This window comes from Harpia harpyja, chromosome 15 (assembly GCF_026419915.1).
Source record: "Harpia harpyja isolate bHarHar1 chromosome 15, bHarHar1 primary haplotype, whole genome shotgun sequence".
Lineage (NCBI taxonomy): Eukaryota > Metazoa > Chordata > Aves > Accipitriformes > Accipitridae > Harpia > Harpia harpyja.
Genome location: NC_068954.1, coordinates 17,401,381 through 17,423,372, shown reverse-complemented (window position 1 = coordinate 17,423,372; position 21,992 = coordinate 17,401,381). Strand labels below are relative to the sequence as shown.

General features: G+C 40.9%; 1 protein-coding gene and 1 long non-coding RNA gene across 5 annotated transcripts in view; one reads left to right on the top strand and one right to left on the bottom strand.

The window, feature by feature from the left end:
- Positions 1 to 7,281, bottom strand: part of LOC128151787 (uncharacterized) — a 42,632-nt gene extending 35,351 nt beyond the window's left edge. The window contains exon 1 of the long non-coding RNA XR_008238463.1: positions 6,238 to 7,281. This is a non-coding gene — a long non-coding RNA (uncharacterized LOC128151787). The remainder of the gene's footprint in view (positions 1 to 6,237) is intronic.
- Positions 5,426 to 21,992, top strand: part of ASAP2 (ArfGAP with SH3 domain, ankyrin repeat and PH domain 2) — a 92,803-nt gene continuing 76,236 nt past the window's right edge. The window contains exon 1 of one of the 4 annotated variants that reach the window (XM_052809431.1): positions 5,426 to 6,298. In XM_052809431.1, the coding sequence (XP_052665391.1) occupies positions 6,173 to 6,298 (126 nt within the window). In that variant the 5' untranslated portion in view covers positions 5,426 to 6,172. Of the gene's footprint in view, positions 6,299 to 17,263; positions 17,354 to 21,992 lie in introns of those variants that run through there. The other 3 variants (XM_052809433.1, XM_052809429.1, XM_052809432.1) reach the window with 3 other exon arrangements.

The following is a 21,992-nucleotide window of genomic DNA, read 5'->3' as shown; positions in this document are numbered from 1 at the left end:
CATGATTCAGTTGTCTTCCATGTAAGTCCTGTCACCTGAAACTTTTCTGATTCTGGGACCGAATTGTAATTCTGTAATTTCTCAGAAAAGAAATCACCTTATCCCAAGTTATACATCAGGGAGCTGATGCAACAGAGTGCAGTGTGCTGAATACGGTCTGGTGAGTGTAAAAGTGGCTCACAGACTGCTGATCTTGACTATTTTCACTGGTGATCTGGAGCTGTAGGATCAGAGTAAGATCAAAAAGGCATGTCTATGGAAAGGCAGTCTACCTCCATTGTGTTATCTTCTTTGGGCACAGCTGAACTGCCAACAGGAATGATGTGGTTCCAGGTGACATGAGGTTTCAGAAGTGACCCTTCATGATGTGCTTGTTCTTGTGAATATTTGCGATGGCAGTGGTATTTACAATTGCCTAGAAAGACTAGAAAGACTGAGTTTCCCTCTCTGATGTTACTCTCCTCCCCTTCTGCGAGCAGGCTGGTTTACGAGAGCAGTGCAGAGACTGAAAGGTTGTGGTAGTTAGAGATAATGACAAAGGGTGAGGAAGCAAGCCACCCGGGGGAAAAACAATCTGTACAGCATGAATATTAGAAGAATCTTTCTGGGACTGTAGCAAGGTAACTCTTCAGCAGTCAGTATCCCTGAGGGCTTCCCATCTGATGTGCGCTCTAGAGATGGCCCAGGGGCCTGCAGCTTGATCCACACAACACAATCCAGCCTGAGGCAACATGAGAGGGGCAGCACTTGAGGGCATCCTGAGAGAGCAGTGCGGACTTATCCAGTCTGATCCACTGAAAAGAACACTGGATTCCAAAAACCTGAAACATTCTTATATAACACATGGGAGTACACACATTCACCTAGGACATACCTTACAAATACTGTGACCATAAGATATTATTACCAAATTCAAATTTAAAACTATGGTGCAGTTTTGCCAAACTCTCATTATGCTGAAAGGTGTACAGACTCAGTCCTGTCCAGTTTCACCCTTTAAGTGGCATACGCCCCTGCTACTGGTTAAAATAATATCTTTTGGGAGTTTTGAGGGCAACAGCACAAAATACCAACACTCTTCTCTGTGTTTTCTTTCTTGCCTTTGTCTACATGCTACCACTTCAGTTGCAGGTGTTGTTGTTACTATGAATACTAGGAAAAACACATCTTTGTAAATTCTCCACAGAAGTCTAAGAGCAATGCAAGGGAACACGATTACATAGTAAGAGTACGAAAAGCATACAATCCCATGTGCTTGAAACAGAGGTCCCCAAGTAGGCACTTCCAAATACAAAAAGACCTGAGAAAAATATACTTTCCTGAAATAACTTTTTAAATTTGCAGAATTTGCACTTATTTGTAGAAATATATCTCTAGAAACATACCTATGAGAGCAAGTATATTTTCAGATAGGAAGTATTTTCAACAGAATAACGCCACGAGTTCATTCGTTAAAGAGCAGACACATTTGCTATTCTAAAGCTGCTACATGCTGTAATCGGTATCATGAAAACATGAGTTAGACCTCTAAAATCATAGCAGAAACTTAAAAATAAACAAACATCTGCTCTTTTGGGGATTTGTACCTTTAGAAATCACAAGAAGCCTTTCTCCAAAACTGTTGGAACTAATTTTCAAAAGTGGAATCTGTTTTGAAAGTGTTTAACTGAACACCAGGGATTGATATCTCAAGAAAAAAATGTTAAGACTTGGTATAAAATGACAGTAACAAGGCTTATCACACAGTGTTTTACTTATCTGCTGTGACTCATGTGTACTACACAAATTTCTGAGTTTAACATCTACCTGCCTGAAAATTGTCACCCAGTAATTAGCAGCTGACAGACAACATTTATTTGCATGCTTATTTTTTAAGTTCAAAGATAAGCAATGAGGATAATGAGATTTCCTATGAACCACCTTCTTGTGTTCCCTCAAACCACCTTTAACAGAATTAACAATACACCTCAGAATCCTTGTAAATACTGAGTATGTACAAAGGCCAAGAAAAAATATCTGAAGCTATCAAAGAAAGAAATTCTGTGAAAAAACACTGATATCAAAGAAAGATAGACAGAGCAAATACTGTGAAACAATCTGTTATTGAGCTAGTCAGTGAAGGGCAATAATGACACAACTGCTGTGGAAAAAAAAAAACTCTTACACATTTTGAGTCCTATCCCAGGCAGCTGCTTGAAGGATCATCGCATATGCTAACCAGCTCATCATGTTCCCTCCCTGCTATTCTCACAACTCTTTTAGCATGTCCTCTCATTAAACAGACATTAACTTTTGCCTCTGTTTGATCCATGTTAACATCCAACTCCAAACTGTTAAATTTCAAGGACACAAGGTCTTGTGCACTTTTTCTCACCCTGACCCTCATTCTTGTAGTAATTCCCCCTTAAACATCCCAGTCTATCTCGTAATCCTTCTTGAAAACCCTACTTAAAATGTCTTGAGAAACATTCGTGCAATAGTGTGCAAAGATCACAGACTGTCATACAGACCAATAATGGTCCAGTATTTCCTTATATTCACTCAATTGCCTTTCCATTAGCTAATTTTAGATGCTTAGATCTCCAGAGGCTGCCTTATTGTTCTGTGTTTGTATAGCACCTGGTCCTTGGTTTGGGTTCTTACTGGCAGTGATGCAAATAAATATTTTGACATACAGATAAGATTTCTAAAGGCTCAAAAACCAAAAAGAGAAGAAAATTAGTTATTTTTAAATCTACCTCATGATTTTGAAGGTCTGTCGTTTTAACAACACTGACTGATAAAACCATTAATGCTGGTTTGAAGTCAGGGTAGGAGGAAATGTTTGTACAAAGCAAGTATTCTGATTTTCTTATCTTCTGCAAGGGAAAGAGACCTAAACCGTGATATTTCACACCGCTTTACAGAGTTGTAGTCTATGCATATCCACAAGACTAGAAGCTTTTCAGGAACGTGCAGAGCTTGGATTGTTGGAAAGTGTTTTTGTTATTTATTTCTCTTTAGTAGAAGACCTCTAACTGCATGACTGTGTCAAAGAAGACAGTGACATTTTGTCTAGTAAAGAAAGAAAGAAAGATAGAAAGAAAGAAAGAAAGAAAGAAGTGTCCAAAGCCAGTGTAGAGAAGCAATGGTGAGCAAGCAAGCAGGAAAAACGTAGAGACAAAATAGTAGTACCAGATCCCCCATAAGCAAGCCTCGTTCACAGCTGTCTCATTATCGAGCCATTCCACTGCAACACTTATTCACAGATTGAAAGAATGGGGCTGGATGCTGAAATTAAGTGTCGCTCATAAATACCTAGAGGCCAGAGTGGACATGTAGATGAGCCAATATGATACGGGGACCAGAAAGTCTAATGATACTCTTGAATGTAACAGTGAGGGAGTAGAGAACCAGGATAATAGTTTACTGAGGTGTTAGCACTATAAAAATGATGGAAGGACTGAGAAAATATCCTTTCAGTGAGATGCAGGACTCGCACACACTAGTAAGTGTTACTGCAGAGTAACGAGTTGCCACATGTCAGTTGACCCACAGTCACCATCTGTGTACTCAATCTTGGTTTGTGGCCAATGCAAAGCAATTCAAATTAGCTCAGCCCTCTTTAAAAGAGAGGAGTTGATCAGCTTGGTTTATCAAGAAACAAAACTGAGAAATTATTTCATTACAGTGTACAAGAACACTCACAGGGAGAAAAGTCTGAGTACTGAATAGCTCCTTAACCTACTGAAAAAATTGTAATAACAAGCAATAGCTGGAAGACACAGTAATCATGACCAGTGACTGTCATAAAACAGTAACAGAAGCAGCGGATTCTCCAAGCTGTTGAGTTTTGATATCAAGACTGGACATCTTCTAGAAGGTTCACCCAAGCACAAATCTTTAGGTTCAGAAAAAGGAGAGCTAAGTCAAATGCACAGTCTGTCAAGCAAAAAGGCCTCACAGTTTCATTAGGATGGCAAATTTTTTGATCTATTAAATTAAAGATCAGAAGATATCACTGCAATCATCTCACCTAACCTGCTGTGTAAATACAGTCTATAAAATTTAAAGATTCATTGCATGACGATACTGTCTTAGTTGTATATATTCCAATATCAAACTGAAAATGCAACCACTAGAGACTGCATTGATATGCTGCAGATTCGGACTATACCTGATAAAAGAGCTGTTGTAAAAAGTTAAAATCTAGTATTATTTGCCTTCAGACCCCAAGTTTTTCATCCCCTTCAAAATTTCTAAATAAATATACCACATTGGAAAGTAGGATAGACAGTTTAAGAATGCTAGTGTTTACTAAGTTTGGATAACAGTGTGATAAGTATTGCTCTAAAGGTATCACCATCAGCTGATACAAAAATGGAGATGCAAGATCACACGTATTTTTAGCAAGAATGAATATTTATACTCAACCTAGTCACAAATATACTCATTTATTATGTGACATACAAATACAGACAGGAAGTTTAATGCATTAGCATCAGAACAATTTATACCTGTACATGCCCCATTAACTGTAACATGCAGAAGTCTTAACAAGGAGAGGGGTTTATAATACAAAGTTATATGGAGACAGAAGTTAAAAGCAAAACAACGGTGGCAATTTTTATGAGAGAAAATTAGGAACAATTAGAATGGAGAAACTAGTAAGAGTTAAAAAAGGAAAGAACATGCATATAGTCACTGTTCATTCATCTGCTTTGCTACAACCAGTAAAATAAATATGGTTGACAAGCTTAATCATTTATGTTAAAGGAGAACTTCTCATAACACTAGCAAGGATTACAAAGGGCAGTAACATCTCGGTAGGCCTGCAGTTATTTATTTGGACATTTTACAAACTGCAGCAAAAGAGAACCTGCTTACTCATCTGAATTCCCTGGAGAGTTTTAAATCACAGTAATAAAGAATCACTTATAGAAAGCTAATAACTCTATCACCAGAGGGGAGTGAAAGAGCCACAGGAGAGTTTCTGGGCCAAAATGCAGACTTCCAAAGCTTTCTGCACTAACAGGCTGGAAGTCCTGAAGGCTTTGAGGCCAAGAGAAACCACCAGCGTGGATCCCATCCCCGGATTCCCAATGCAAACAAGCACCATGCCCACTCGGTGACACCTTGCCAATCTCCCTTCTGCCGCGTCAGTCATGAATGCCACTGCTGGGGCTGAGTTTTGCCCATTCTGCCTCAATTAATCCTTGTGGCTTTATATTAAAGAACAAAGCGTCTCCTCCTCTGATAACAATGCTTCCTCTTCCGAGTACAGAAAAAGCTTTCTAAGAATCTCGATATAAACGTTACTTAGCCCAAAAGTATTTTCACACAGACCTCTCAGGAACTACAGCATTTCTCAACTTTAGCTCCCTTGAAACTAGGCAGTGAACTCGTCAAACAGACTAAACTGTCGAAATATAGATTATGAACTGTGAAGGAAGCGACAGTCCCTGCCACCTCCGGGCAGCCACAGAGGGGACAGCGCGGAGACCAGTCCTGTGGGCTTCCACCCGCCCCTCCTCGCATCAGGTAGGCATCGCGCCTCACCTTCCCCTGCCCTTGGGTTTTTGTTGTTGTTAAACACGGCCTTAATTACACGGCTGGATTTGTCCTGCCTATCCCTGGGATTACCCAGCCGGTGCCTGCCGTTAGAGCCGCGCTGTTCCCCCCCCACCTCAGCCCGCTCCCCTCTCCCCGGCGGGGGTCGGGAAGGAGGGCGGGAGCCGCCATCTTCTCAGGGCGGGCGCCGGGGGGCGAGTGCCTGGCGGCAGGTCTCCGCCGGGTGTGTGGAGACTGAAGGGCGGGGGGCGTCATGCGGCCGCGCCTCGGCCTGCCTCCGCCCTTGTGTGTGTGTGAGGGAGAAAGCGAGGGGGAGGGCGGGGTGTGGAGGCAGCTCCCGCCACCGCCTCCCCCCGGCTCGCCGATGGGCGTGTGCCCGGCCCCCGGTGCTGCGTGACCGCGCGGGGAGGAGGAGGAGGGAGTGTGGGTGCGGGGAATTTCCTTGTGTGGCGGCGGAGGAACAACACCGCTCTAGACGGCGGGGCTGCGAGGAGGGCGCTGCCGCCGCCCGTTGCCGAGCGATGTGAGGGGGGAGCCCCCCCTGGGCCCTCCCCTCCCCCCGGAGCCGCCTGCTTTCCCCCCCCCTCCCCTCTCCCCTCCCCTCACTCATCCCCGCCCCGCCATGCCGGACCAGATCTCCGTGTCGGAATTCGTGTCCGAGACCAATGAGGATTACAAGTCACCTACCGCCTCCAACTTCACCACCCGGATGGCCCAGTGCAGGAACACGGTGGCGGCCATCGAGGAGGTGAGCCCCGGGAGGGGAGGCGCGGCGGGGCGGGGAGCGGGCTGCGCAGCCCCCTCCGGCCTGGCTGCCCGCCGCGGCGGCAGCAGCAGCAGCAGAGAACAAGGCGCTACCGGCGCTGGCTCCTGCCGCTCCCTCTCCCCGCCCGGCCCCAAGGAGCGCCCTCGGCTGCCGCTGAGAGGAAATGGGGCTCGCCCGGGTGGAGAGGGGAAAGAAAAGGAGAGGGGGGAAGGGCTGAGGCGCTGCTGCCCCCCGGCCCGCGGGGCTCGCGCTCCGCCCGCCTCCCCGCTCTGAGCTCGCCCCTCAGCGCACGGCGGGGCAGGGGCTCCGGCCGCCCCCCGCCCCCGCGTCTCTCAGCCTGGGGGCAGAGGAGCCCGAGCGCTCGTTTCTCTCTCCTCCTGGCGTCCGAGGAGCCCCGAGACGGTCGCTTCCGCCCGTCTGCCTTCTTACCTGGAGGGAGACTTGAACTCTCCAGCCTCCCCGCTCTGCCCCTTGCTTCACAGCGACACCTGAACCGCCTCGGCCCCGCCGCGCCTCCTTCCCGCCCCGCCAGCTGCCGTGTAGGGGCTTGGGCCCTGGCAGCCCCGGCGGTCCGGGGGGTTGGAGTGTCCTTTCCCCCGTGTGTGTTCGTCTGCCTGCCTGCCTCCTGGCACAGGTGGGATTTAATTTTCTTTCCAGTCCCCGCATATAGAAATTTAAACCTCCCCCTCCTCGGGCATATGCTTTAAGGCAGCCTTCCCTCAGGAACCGCTCCTCCAGGCTCGTGAGGGGATGCCTGCCCTTCCCGGGGAGGCGAGAACACGCCGACCCCAAAGCGGCGCCGGTTCAGCCTCCCCTCGGTGCGCGGGAGCCTGAGCCCCCTCTTTTTTTGCCTCCTCTTGGACAGCCTGGGCTGCGGATACTTCGTGTGAGCCGCTTTTGTCTCGCAGAGACCTGTTTGTTTTTCTTTCTTTAAAGATACTTGAAACGTGCCGTTGAACCTGACGGCAAGAGCCCTCCGTACCGCGGAGGGTGGCTGCCAGCACTGGGGGGGGGGGGGGGGGGTGGTGGTGAGAGAGACTCTTTTCCCTCCTGTTTTAAATCAGAGGGAAATCTGGGACAGGTCTGAACACAGTGAGAGCACATTCCACATCCCAGTCATACACGCACAATGAAATGAGAAGCGTCTGTGTATCTTGATTCCCCTAGCAGCTTCTCTGAAGTAACTTGTGGGAGGGGGAGAATCTTACTTGTGATGCAGATTAATTTGCTCCATCTACCTGTTACATCAGTTCTTACAGTGTGTGTTTAGTTGATTTGTTTTGCAGTAAGCATATATTTTAAAAAGAGCCTCTTCAGCAAAAAGAATCTTGTCAGTAGTTGATGTCCCTTCTTACAAAAGAACTGCCACTAGCAATGGATTATTAACGTGTCTTAAGTGAACAAAACCCAGGTTAGGTGTTTAAACACCCTCTTCAAGATTTTCCTGTTTTGCCAGTTCCCAAAACCACTAAAGCAAGGAGTTGAATTCAAAATAATCTGCACAGAAGGAATTACTGTTTTGTTCCTGAGGTAATTTTCTTCCCTGCAAGCTTGCACTTAAATGCCTGGATTTAATTATACCTTATTAGCCTGATAGACTTAAGATAACAATTCTGTATCAAAGACAACTTTTTCTTAAAGAATATTTATAATAGTGAATGATTTTAGTTGTAAGGTAGAGCTGCTTAATAATTGATTAACACAAAATCAAAGTTAGTGTAAGCGTTTGGGTCAAAAGCAGTTTTGCTAGATTTAGAGATTTTTATTACAGGTTTCACAAAAATTGGTCTTTCTCTAACCCTCAATTTGTAAAGCTGTATGGTTGCAAAAATGTGATATTTCTCAGAAAAAACATGCAAAGAAGCTTTTGTTTTTCATTTTCATGTCTGATGATACAAAATTTATATATGATGCCATGAAATTTGTAACATACGTATCTTAAGGTCTTTTAAAGATTTAACTCAGTAAGTTGCGTCTTGAAAACCTTTTTTTTCACATTAAGAGAATGATATTCATTTAAAAATTTGAATATGGTGGATTCCTAATCTGCTTGGCATTTGTTTTCGTGTCATCTCTGATAAGCTGCTGTTTGATTTTTAAAGAAACTCAATCAGTATGTTACATCTTTGTATCTCTGCATATTTCAGATATTAGACACTGTCTGCTAGCTTAGGTACAAAAATTATCTTTTATGATAATGATGATAAAGAATGTGCCTAGTGTCTTACAGATCTAATTAAAGTTTGCAAGGCAAGAGATGAGAGATTGCACTGGCTATAACTGCTTTTAATAGTATTGATCTATCTAGCACTTCTGGCGAAATATCAGCAGTTGCTGCCTGTTTGTGCTGCTGTCCTAAAGCATGTGTTGAAATGACTACTGAAGTTTTTTCTTTGTGATTTATCGAGAGCAACAAACAAATTTTCATGGTTTCAAAACTGTGAAATCTTTTTTCAGACTTAGACTTCCTTGGTTCGGAAATACTCAGGTCCTTTAGCATGACGTGCCTGGTTTTTCAGGTTAAATGTGATGCTTTGATAAAAAGCTGTCTATAAATTGTGTAATAGAGAAGTCAGTGCTCAGCACCTTTTTTCCAAAAGGCTAGGCAAGAATTAGTTCATCAGCTTGTTATGAACTAAGATTTAATAAAGAATGTGTCTAAAAATGTACAGGTAGTACAAAGAATTGTGTATTTCCAGTGTCACAAGTACTGTGAAGCATCAGTTTCCAGTGCGCGCTGCTCTGTTGCAGTAGACAGTACAGTTCTGAAAACTAGGAAGTCTGGCTGTGTATGATTTAGGGAATGTGTTCTTCAAAACTGTTAATAGGTAAATTGAATCCGTGCTGACTGCTGGCTTTGTGTATGCATTGATTTTAACAAGTGACTGTAAGAGCTAGTTTATTAACAGAAGACAGTTTTCATTTTCCAGGATATTGTATACATGTATTAAATCAACAGATTAACTGGTTAATACTCATACTTTGAGGATGTCTCTTAACTGCTTTTCCCAGCAAATCTGGTTCTGGAATGGACTGTGCAACTGCCTGCATGAAGCCAGCTTGAGTCTCCCAAGCCTTGCACTCCCTTGGGAGCAGAGGCAGAGGGGGAGGCAGTGCAAAAGCACAGGACGTGGGGGCTAGTGTGACTTATTAGCCTGAGCTCAGCTCTGTGCAAACACAGATAGCTGTTTCCACATCCCAATGGGAAGTCTTTTGCACTTATCATTAACACTGCTGGCTACCAGTTTTGTAATTCTGTCTTAGTTAATTAGCAGGTATCTAATCGTGTCTTAAAAGTTTAGTTAGTGAGGCCTTGCTTTCAGTGATGGAGTGGAAAAGGCTTGTTAAGTGAGGAAATCAATAAGATATTGGACAATTATAAGTGTATAATTTACCGATATGTCTCTGTGGGCAATGGTATTGCCTTAAATGAGTGTTTTCTGAACTTGGATTAACTGACCTCTGTCAGTTGCAGAATATGATTGATTTTTAGTATCAGTTGAAAATACTTTGAGTTTTACTGTTTTACATGATTGTATAGACTGATTACAGACCCAGGATCATGGCCTTGAGATCACCAGAAGCACCTGCATTGCAGTTTGGGAACTGGTGCCTATTCAAACACTTGGAGAAAGAGGATCTGATCCTTTGCTCTCAGTTGTGGAAAAGGGATTAGGAAGGGCATCCTCGTGGAACACAACGTGATTTCAAAGGAAAAGGAATCATATAATTTCTGCATTGTTCACAGATTAGGATGTTGCTTAGCAAAATGGTGGGAATCTTTAGCTTCTGCTAAAACAAAATTACAAGTGAGCAGTATACATCACAGGCCGTTACAGGTTACTGTTTAATCTTTGCGTGTATGATAGTGACTAAGATTAAACACGTTTTAATTGATAGAGCACAGGGCATAGTCACATGCGTGGGGGAGGGGTTGCTTGAAATCAGTAATTGAGTCTGACAAATGCAGTCTTTTTAGTTGACTGTTTCTATTAAAGGCCCCAGGATCTAAAAATGTGTGGTGACCATTCTTAAGCTATGAACGCTTAAAAATCTGATTTTAGTACTGCTATTACTTAGAACATACACTTCTCTCTTTTATGTGCTATAAGTTAAATAAAATAGTCCCTAAACTGTAACAGAGCCTGCAAAGTGGTCCTAATAGCTGTGATCATTAAAGATCTTTAGAAATTATTTTATAGAGTGATTTAATGACTAGAATCCAAGTGTCCCACTTTTTTTTGAAGCATGGGTTAAGTTTTACAATAAAGGCTGGAACTGAAGCCCATAAAAATCCTACCCATTTATTCTACCTGTTTATCATGGTCCAGTGCTTGTGGACCAAGAAAGAAGGGTGGGGGGCTGTTGTGCAGGCTGCTATGTAAACAGAGTAGCAGACAGTTCATGTGCTGAAGACATTTCCAAGTCAGAACTTGAGATGCAAAGTTTACCACACCTGCTTAAAACTTCACTGCATGCGCAGATTTCCCTATAGAGAGAGGAGAATGGAAACATTGGGAGAAGTTTAATAGGTTACTGGAACACCCTCCGTGGCATAGTAGCGCTTGCTACTGGGATGAATGTGTTGTAAGAAGTAGACAGGATGAATGTGGTGGAAAGATTTAAAACATACAACCAAAAGAAACAGTATAGTGTTACCAAAGACGGTCTTAATTCTCTGGATAGAAATAGATTTTAATTGTCTGGGGTCCATTTAAAAGCCGCTCTCCAAGAATTTCTGTAAAATCTGTGAAATTAACATTAAAGCCATAACTTGTAATTTCAGTTCTCTACTTGCCTTTGTTCTATAGGTCCTATTCCATGATTATTGCACCTCAATGATTCTGTTATTTACAATTTAAAAGGGGGTTTTTTGTTGGGTTGGTTTTTTTTTTGTAATTTCCACTCCTAGGAATGCAGCATGTCATTTCAGTATCAAATCCTTTTCTTCCTCACTGTCACTTATAATGCAGGTTTTTGTATCAGAAATGGTAACGACTTCTTGCCACCTAAGGCAATCCCACAGTTTTCAGCTGGCTTGGAGAGGCGTAAGGGATCGATGCTTATTGAATTTCATTCTCTTGTACATTAAAATTCTGTAATTCTCTCTGCTCCATTTTGGTTCTGCAGAGCTAACAGGTGAGAGGTGATAACAGCTTGGTAGGATGAGTGAGTGTGAGACTGGATACATGTATACACATGTGTGTTTTTAAAATTTATACTTTCCCCATCATGTATTTTTTGCTTGTTAGGTCTTTAGGACTGGAGTTCTGTCTTCCCATACTATGTGATTGTGACTTGCTTTTGAAAGCTATGTGATGGAGGTGTTTTCGTATACTTTGAGAAGCAGTAGGAAATGTCATATATTGTGGTGCGTTTTGGGAAATTTACTACTATTGTTTGTATATTTCCTTTTAATAAAATATATCTTTGTGCCCACTATAACCTGCTCTTTGGTAGAGCATATTTGCATACTTTTCTTACCTCATTACTAAATACAGTTCCATAAATACGTGTTGTTTAAAACTTTTCTTGTGTTCCACTTCTGCTTCCTTCCCGGAATCGTGATTCTCTGTCATCAGCATCCAAAGAGGTTTCTGGGAGAGTCATTATGACACAAGTGGCATGATGATTTCAAAAGGAGTGTGGGAATTTTTTTCTTTTTGAGAGGAATATAGAGGATGGAAGTTGCAGAAATACAGGAGCTAAACTGTAGGTCTTCAGCTGGAGCTTTGTGCATATTTTACAATACAGAATTTAAATCTTAAAACCTTTAAAGTACAGACACTGTGCAGTTGGTTAAAACAATTTCAAATCATATAAGTAGATTGCTGTGCACCTTACCTTGGTGCATCCGATGATGCATTTGCTTCCTATTACCAAATGTCCATTCCCTGTAGGAGGATCAATGGGAAATATGTAAATTTCTGAAGTATTTTACTAACTGTGGCTTTTGTCTTTTGATTTTTTCCTAGTGCTGCTGCATTTCTCAGAACCATGTTATCTGGATTTAGTGTACTTCATGCTGATGCTAAAAGAGAGTAGATGTGGAAAGTGGCTAATTCTGCTCAGGTTTAACCCACCTTCGCTTCCTTTTCTCATCTTCATGTTGTTCTCTGTGTACCATAATATACAGCAATGCTGGGTAAAGGTGAGGCCTTCGTTCTGAAAGGCAAAGTCACAGGACAAAAGCCTAATCCCTGCTCCAAAGCACTTACAGTCCACATGTCAAATGGACATTGCTGATGAATACATGTGGAGGAATCCAAGAAAACTTGGTGCACCTGACTAGTGTACTGTGTTTGTACCTGAACCACTGTGAAATGGTTTCTTTTTATTCATATGCATTAGAGTAGTGGTTCTCAAACATTTTAGTTCAACTCTTAAATCTTCTATTTTTTTTATAATTTGCACCTTCCGCATGCGTGTATGTAAGTATATGTATTATGTACAACCATTCCCTGTCTAAAATCCTGTTCCCCAGCTTCTGAGCCTCACTCTTAACCCACACTATCTGTCTGCCCCGTTTCCCCAGAAACAACCTTTGCACCTGAAGCTCCAGAAAAGTTGGGCTTAGCCCAATTTAGGTTAGCTCTTCCCTCTATCGTCTTGGGTATCAAGCTTCTCGATACTTTCTCGATGTTTTCAGTCTCCTTATCTCTCTTCATTTCTTGAAACTCCTTTGCTACAGAGGTTATTGGTGCTTTGCCCTACCTCATGGAACTCCCTAGCCTTGCCCCCTCCGCAGCAGCCTTGGCCCAGCCCTGTCCATGGTACTAGAGCCATGGCTGGGGCTCAGATGGGCGTCACGCTAAGCTGGACTGTCTCTGAAGGATGGGCTAGCAGCAAGAGTCTTCACTTGCCCTCCATCCTCACTGGCTCTAAATAAATGTTATATTCTTCATGAAGTTGCTAGAGAGGGAAGAAGAGGTGTTCTCTGAGTGAAATCTTTCTGCAGCTTCTCCAGCTGCGGGGATATCTTCCACTGTTGCTCCCCTTCCCAGTCTATGTTTAATGATCTGTAGAGCTCAGAAGAGTTTGTGGATGTTATAAAATGTAATTATTGGTAAGATAAGTACCAACTAAGCATTGGCAGGAAAACATGAAGGGGTGATTCTAAAAAAACAAATGGGTGTTTGTGGCTGGAGTTAGTCTGATCAGAGGGAGGGGGAGTCATGAGTGAACAGGAGATGATTGGTGTTGCCTACTAATAAGAATTAGAATCAAAGACCACTGTCTTACATTTAATGCAAAGGAGAGTGCTGTTACAAGTATGGAGAGGGATTCATTGTATAGAAGACAAACTGAAAGGTTTAGTATCATGAGTGGATGTGACTGAGGAAGACTGTATTTGTCAAAGCCAGAATGTTGAAATAATCAAATTAAGTTACGAGATCATGGGTAGAAACCTTAGCTTAGAGTGAAAGGCTATATTTTAGAGATACTATGCAGAAGGGGTGTACATGGTTGATGATAAACAGGTTTCAGTTTAAGAGAACCCGTTGGTTATGGTCTGGTAAAGTGGGCTGTCTGCTAACACTGCAAGCATGGAGGAATAGTGCAAGAGGAATAAATAAGAGCTGTATTTCAGACACATTATGGTCAGGCATCTGTGATGACAAGCCAAGATGCTGACTTTTACGGAAGGAAACAGACAGAAGCAGGAGAAGCTAACGTGAGAATCACTGATTTAAAGGCAGGAATTAAGTGGATGTTGTTGATCAGACTGGAAACAAGTGAAGTGTTTGTTGAATAGTTGGGGCTCGATTAATTGTGTACTAAAAGCAAAACAAAGAAATTAAAAGCGAAAACAAGGCAAAACGAGAAAAAATTGTATTTAGAGAAAAAGTCATTAAACTGAGAGCTGGTGAGGTCAGCAGAACTGAAGAGTTTATGTAATAAAGCATGAAGAATGTTCATGAAGTATCCCAAGAAAGGGGAAAATTATGGGAAAAACTACAGACTTGAACCACCCCAAGAAGAATGTCACAAATGAGCAGAGCCTGTCAAAAATGGGAATAAAAAGCCAGGTAGTCAGAAGAAAGTTTTTCATTAAAGAGTATGTGTAAAGGTAAAAGACAAATTTGCAAAAGTCAAGTTTCTTTAGGAATGACAGCAGGCAGTAAAGAAAACAAAAACACTCTTCAAGCACATAGCATTGTGAGGAGAAAAAGAAAGGATAATACACAGTTAGAATGTAGTAGTATTAAAGATAATGTAGGTACTGCCAAAACTAAATGAGTGCTCTGCTGCAGTTTTTGAGCTCAAAGTATGGGAGAAGGTAGAATGGGTAGTAAGAATAGAGATGCAAGTAACCAAAGCAACAAACAAAACCGTGAGCTGAAAGCACTCAGTTTGTTGGGGCTGGTTAACTTATTTTCCAGGATTTGGAAAGAACTAGGATGATGACTAGCAAATACTGCTAACAAATCCTGTAAAGAATAGGATGATACGTGATTAAAGCACAGAGGGTTAAAAAAGCAGGGATGGAGAGAAAAGGAGAAGTATTTACAGCTAGTAAAAATGATTGCAATGGATGCAGAAATGCAGACCATGACTGTTAAATCAAGGAGGAGATATGTTCTACTCAAAGATTGCAAGTATCCCTGGATGAGTGGCAGGCTAGCAAAGTAACCAGTTCCCATTCCTGCTTCCAGAAATGCTTGAAAAATACTGTAAACAAGTATTTACAGCAACTGTCACTGCTATGCAGGAAGATGGTACTTTCCCATTTGCTTTCATTTTTTAAGTTGTAGCATAGTCAGATGTGCAAGAACTTCACATCAGGAGAGTTTATGTGGCTCCTTGTTTACTCTTGCATCAGTGCTGGCAATTTCTTATGGAAAAACAGAATTACTGAGAATCACGCTTGTAAAGCTGTAGAGGGTGATTACACCCGGGTTTCATGTAAAGTTAAAATCTCTGCTTTGGTCCATTTTAATGGAGACAGATTCTGCCCCCCCCCCCCCCCCCCCAACCCAGCTAGAAAATGTATATCAAGTTATGGGACAAACAGAAGTTTGGTGCTCGTAACTATTGATTTTATTGCAAGCTGATGGTAGGATTGTTTCTCTTTTTTTCCTGGCCTTTTCCCCACACAGTCTCATGTTTGTTAGCACAAAGCTCCAGCTCTTCTGTATGCAAAATGCTTACTGTATGCAGTTGTTCTTTTATTTGGACTAAATCCAGACTTCTTTCATGAAGTTTACATCAGTGTAGGGATTAAGTGGAGGAGTAAATTTGGCTAGGAAACAACAAAAAATGGGAACACAAGAAAAAGTAAGACTCGGAAAGTAATAGACAGTTGAAGTGTCTTAAGAGGTAATACGAGGATCAGTCAAAAGTGAAGAGCAAGAAAATGGAATCTGAATTAAAGACAAATTGGGAGTTGCGAGAGTCATCCAGAGGCAGAAGTACTGTGATAGCATATGAGGAGTGGAGGGTCAGGAATTGGCAAGTAGGCAGAAGCATTAAGGAGGGGATAAGGAAATGCATCAAAAGTCTAAGGAAGTTCAGAGGAATCAGAATTGACAGGAACTGCAAAGGAAGGGGGAGTGCGGCAGTGTTTATGCAGGAAGTAGGATGAAAACGCCAGGCGGAGAATGTGCAGGGAGGGCTAATGTGAAAAGGATCAGTACAGTAAGGAGGCAGGCAGGGATATAGGGAAGGGATAGTGATGGAGGAAAGTGGATAATGGTAGTGTCATAGCTACACCCTACCCTTAGGAGAGTGGAAGAAGAGTTCCGCATGTTATGTATCTAGAAAATGGGACATAGTACTAAGTATTATGCAGACTTTATTAGCTGTTATATATATCTCAATTTTATTTGGAAAGAGAGAATAATTTACCTTATGGGGGAGAATTTATTGATGGAGGAGCTGAGATACAGCACTGTAACTGAATAGCTTTTTTCTTGTGAGCAATGCTGCTTTGCAGGAAATACGCTTGGGTAGTGTGATTCAGTACTTCTCATCTAGAGTAGTAGGCTTTGTTTTCAAGTGAGTAGGTGTTGGACAGAATTTGAAAAATTTGCTTCTTTGTATGTGGGAACTCTGTTTCACAGAAATATTTACTATGGAAGTGACATTGTGCAATGAAGTGTGTTTCTTTGGAGTATATTCTTTAAGAGGTGGCTGTAAAAGTTAACATGAAAGAACCTGCAGTATAAATTCTAGCATCTGACTTGTTAAACCAAGAGGAAATAGAGAATTGAGAGGGAAGGCTGAAACTCTGCTCCTCATTGTCTTGGAGCAGTATGCTATATAGAACCATCTGCTGTTTGTGGACCCCTCAGCTATCCCTGATTAAAGATCAGATTATCAATGTAGTTCTAGTCTGAAATCTATAATTCTGTCTAGGCATTATGCTAAGTATGTGTGTAGATACATCAAAACAGCTGAAGTGATTAGAGCCGAACAAATTACTTTTATGTTCCTGAAAGCTTTGTTCTACATTTAGAAGGCATATAGGAAGGGAAAAAAGGAGTGGAGTGATGTGAACATTCATACGGATTATTTTCTCATGGTTTATGGTTTCTGTTCTTTGTTAGTGAAAGATTTCTTTCCTAGGATATGCAATTTCATGGAAACTTAGACTGTATTCTAGAAGTCAACTTAGAAATAAATGCATTTACTAATCATTTTAAGCCCCTTCAATCAAACAGGATTACTGTTTGGCTATAGCAATAGGAGTGGAAATTTCCTTAGCACATGCAAAAACAGAGCCCCTGCTCTGTTGTCACATGCAAAACATGCAGTATAGAGTCTTGCAAGGCACATGTTTTTAATCATTTGTTTGTTTTCCAGACCTGTAGGTGTATGTTACACAACAACAGAAAAAAAACCCAGCAGAGTCCTCCTACACTTTGAGCTCCATGTAGACTAGATGCTAGCGGCGCTGAAGAGAGTAGCATTGAAGAAGCAATGAAGTAGTAAATCTTTTGTAAGCTGCTTTTTGTTTGGTTTCATTCATTCTTTTGCTTAGTTCATTCTCTTCTGTTGCTTAACTGCTCTGGTTGTGGATGACAAGCTTTTCATGTAAGTATCTTCAGTCAGTCTTCTCTGTGCTAGGGTTGGAGTAGTAGGGTTTGCCACTGCCTTCCCCTGTCCCCCAAGCCATATGGATGTGGTGATTGTGCAAGAACATGTGGTGCTTGGTTACATATAGATTCAGGCATTTGTCTCTTCAGTTTCAGTCAGTTGATTCAGTAGCTCTTTCCTATTTCTTTTAAGAACACAACAAAAGTGCTCATAGGCCTGGACCTGCTTCTCTGCTCTAAACTGCTTCAATTTTAAATACAGAAGTTGTTCAGTGTTTTGTCTTAGGTAGCAGCTGTGTACAAATTTACCTTCCTAATGCTCAGTGGTATAGGGAAGTACTGTTTACTCCATTTTGTAGGTATCTTCTATGTGCATGAACTCCCTAATTACTTTGGCAAAGGTCACCCTGGGGGGAAAGCTTTTAGTTTTACATCAAATATGATGTAAATGGGTATTTTATATCTGCTGTTTGGTACACTAATAATTGTGTGACTTAAGATTCACTTACACTTCTAGGAAGCTGACCTTCGTGACAGGAGTGCCTGAACTGTAAATTTCAGTTATACTCTAAGCTGTTGAAATTCCAGCAGAATTTAAGATCATTGTTTTCAAGACTGTAATAGTGTCTTGAGATTTCTCTAGTTGGGCACCTAAAATGAATGACAATATATGACAGTTTGGATGCATTCTTTCATTTAAAAATTCCCAAATGGAAATTAATAGAATATTATGTTTATGCATTTATACAAGAACTCAAGCTCTTTACCAATAGCTACAGCATGACAAAGCATCAACAAAATGAAATTAGTGCGATTTCTTTTTTCCATTTAACCACAAGAGGAGGATACATTATCAAATGTTTGATGGCCATAAGTTGGTTAATCTTATATTTGCATTAGCTGCTGTTAATTATGCTGTCATGCAGTTACTTTAATGGGGAAAAAAGTTTTAATGCTGAGAGACCATGCAGAGATTTTTTTGAACATGGTATTCTGAATTATAGAGAGGTTGGAGTGAAAATCACAGTCTGGAAGCTGCTATAGAATACAAATAATTTTACAGTGTTTCAAGAGAAAATGAGTTTTATCATTTGACAGTGGGCTTTCATGTAAGAACTGGCTAATGAAACAGAACGGTTAACTATACAAAATGTATTAAATTGTAAAAGGAAACAACTCTCCACTGAAGAAAACTAAGCTGTAGTAATGAATATGCCACCAGTGTTACAGATTGATGCCTTTCATAAACTTCTACCCTGATAATAGAGAGGTGATGTCTGATGTATTGCTTTACCTCTGCTTATCCTAATTTTGACAGCTGGTTCAGTGTTTCCCTAGGAATACTTGGTACATTTGAGGTGATTTGTCTTTGTCTCTTCTGGAGTCCCTCTAGTTACCTGCCATTCTTTGTTGTGGGAGTATGGTGTCCTAAAAGTTCCAGGTGTATCATGAACTAGATAAAAGTTTGTGTGCCTTTTATTCCCTTTCAGAATGGCCCCCTCATATATATCTCTGCCAAAGATGTTTGTAATACAGATTTTATTATTTATTTCTGTTAAGAAGTTCTCAGAGGCCTGTTAAGACTGAGGTTTGATTGTGCTACATTGCTGTAGACTCTTTTCTTTTCTTGGTTAATTTCTGGTCCCTAGAATTATTGGATAAATAAAGCAGATAAATGAAGAAAAAGTTAAAGGAGTGCTGGATGGGGAGGGATAGGTCAGTTTATGGCATCCAGTTGATATGTGCACACACCACAAAGCTTTTCATTTTTAGGGTAAAGTAAGTGCATCATATATAGGGAAAACTTACTATTTAGTTTTTCTTCATTTTGTAGGGATTGCAACTGGGATATCTGCCCATTTCAAGTACAGGGTTTCAAGACTACTAAAACCAAATTAGACTATTGATCATCTGGAAAGTGTTTTGCTTGTGGAGTACTCCCATAAATAACAAAATTCTCTAGTTAAAAAGCTTGTCATATGCAGAATAAAAGGGCATTATGTTCTGCAAAGATTAATTCTCGTTGGCTCTGGTGATGTATAAAAGGACTTAATACTAGGGAGAAGAGTACTGAATTGAGAAATCTGCAAAAGGAAAATCCCATCAGGCTAGCTCATCGTAAATGCTGTTGAGTGGTGCAGCGTGAGGATCAGCCTCTTCCAACAGCTGGGCTCCAAACCATGAAGGGCTCTGATGGATGCTGACAGCAGACAGAAGTGCAAAAACGTGAAGCTAGAGAAAAGTCTCTTGCAGGCTGAGGACCAGAGAATTTTGACACGGGTAAAGGGGTGGTAAAGTTTACCTAGCTGTTCAAGACAGTCCTCACTGGAACTTTATCTTGTTATCTATGTTACTTTGTTTTACATAGTGATATATCTTAGCATGTTGAAGCATGTAATACTAAATACATGGATATGGATATCAGGAATTGGCAACTGAAAAATTAAACAACAATTAAATAATAAATAAGGGAGTTTTATTTAAACACCTTTTGTTTAAAAATGAGCCACTGTAAAGAGGAAGTGCATCAAGTCTATTATGTTGCTTATGAGATCTGTATGTGAAGTCCAGTCATCTTGTCTTTGAAAGCAGATAGCTGCAATGTTGGTGGTGAAATTATGAAAAGAGAAGGAAAATATATTTCTCAGTATAAAAGTTGGTTAATGCAGGAGGTGGATGTGTTCTGGAGAAATAGTTAACATAAGTGGCCTCTGTTCTTTTCTCTTAGGCAAGAGGTTTTATTATACAAAAATGCTTGGTGTCTGCCCCCCCCCCCCCCCCCCTTAGGTATCTGTTGCATTTCCAACTTAATGTAGGGAGGGAAGTGTGTGGAAATTGAATGATTAATACACAAATACAGCACCTTTTTTGTTCAGTGTGCAACAGTACCATGTAGTGACATGTATTAATGATGTAAGATTTTGTACGTTCTGAACCTCTTGATTTGGGGTTTCTCTTTGTTGATAGAAGTGGTTTGTTAAAGAATTCTGAGTTTTAGGCATCACTTCTTTGTTTTAATAAAAAATGAAGTCATTGTACAAAGTCGTCATGCTCAATTGTGGTTTTTGTAGACAACATTGAGGAGTGTCAATTTTCCCATCTTTTACCTTTGCAACAGAATTGCCTTTTACTTACAAGTATTAATTTCCCGAAGCAGCTGTATTACCTCTTTCCACTACGCATACCCTTAGCTGTATGCACGATAGTTTAGAGCCAAAATGTTTACTACGTTTTTCTGCCAGATAGACCAGTGCTTGTTCAAACAGATTGCCTTGGCATTGGGCCCACAAGAACAACAAACCCAGATGCTGGAGAAATAATGCTTTTGAGGAAAGGGACTTTGCAGAGACAATTCTGCCATAAACCCTATCCTTTTTATCGCATGTCTGTCTCTGTACCTTCACAGTCTCTTTAAGTAGACAAGTCTTATGCCTAAGAGCTTATTTATACAAATTAACTGTCATAGCTACTATATAATATAATGTTCTGGAACATTTCTTCACATGCACACTCCAAATAAAGTAATTACCCAAAGCTAAAGTTTTAAAAACTATTATTCTTCTAGAATACGTTCAGAGGCTGGAATGCCTTGCCCCAAACTACGCCTGTGAAGGTTTTTTCTACCCTTTGTATCAGTCCCTCCCTGAATGTTCCAGGTGATCAGTGGAAGGAAACTGGAGAGGATTTAGAAAAGAAACTAATACATGGAGGGAGGAAATGACATAACAGTAGGAGTATGGAAAGAGGGTTTTGGAGGGGAATAACATAATGTAGGAAGCTTTTTACCACCTTCTGTAACAGAAAGGTGGATTGAGGCCAGCAGTGTAGACAGTTCATTTCTAATAGAAAAATAACAAACTGAGATAGAATGTCTGTGGATATCTCTGATCTTTTGAGTCACAGAGGATTAATTACAGCATCAGATTGCCTGTAAAGATACACCAGAAAAGCCAAATGATTGTGCTTGCTGGGTAAGACTTCAAAACTTGATACTGCTACTTTTTAAACAAGACCAGTCCAGTAATGCACAAGAGCTGGTTCTTGCTCTGCTGTCTCTACAGTAGTTACTTGATCACTTCTCTTTTCCTTACTAACTGACCAAGGTTCTTTGTGCATCCTTTTATTTTTGGGAAGGACATTCCTATTTGTGTTCAGCATCTGCAGCAGCCTCTGGCATTATTACTTACTCTGAAATACTGGAATGGGTGAAGTACGGAAGGATTTATGGCTGTTGAGTAGCCCGATATGTTAATACAAATTGCTAAAATTGAGAGTGAGATTAGATTTTTGTTTTAAAGATATAATGGTTAAGGTAATTGTTTATATTGGATCTAAAGTCAGTATGTTAATATTTTATTTGTATCTTTGTCAGTTAGATGTGCAGTATGGGGAAGAACACATAGTTTCCTGTCTCCAAGATTATTTTTCAAATTACTTGACAATTTATTTCCCAAAATTTTGTAACTGCTTTAGCAGTACTTCCAAGCATTTTTTGTTGTTGTTGTTGTTGTTGTTCCAGTGGACTCTTTATTTTTTAAAAAAAAAGAAAAAAAAAAAAGGTTACCATACACTTTTCACAAATTCAGATCCAATTCTATGAATACTTTCAGCAAAACCCCCATCTAAATAACCCAAAA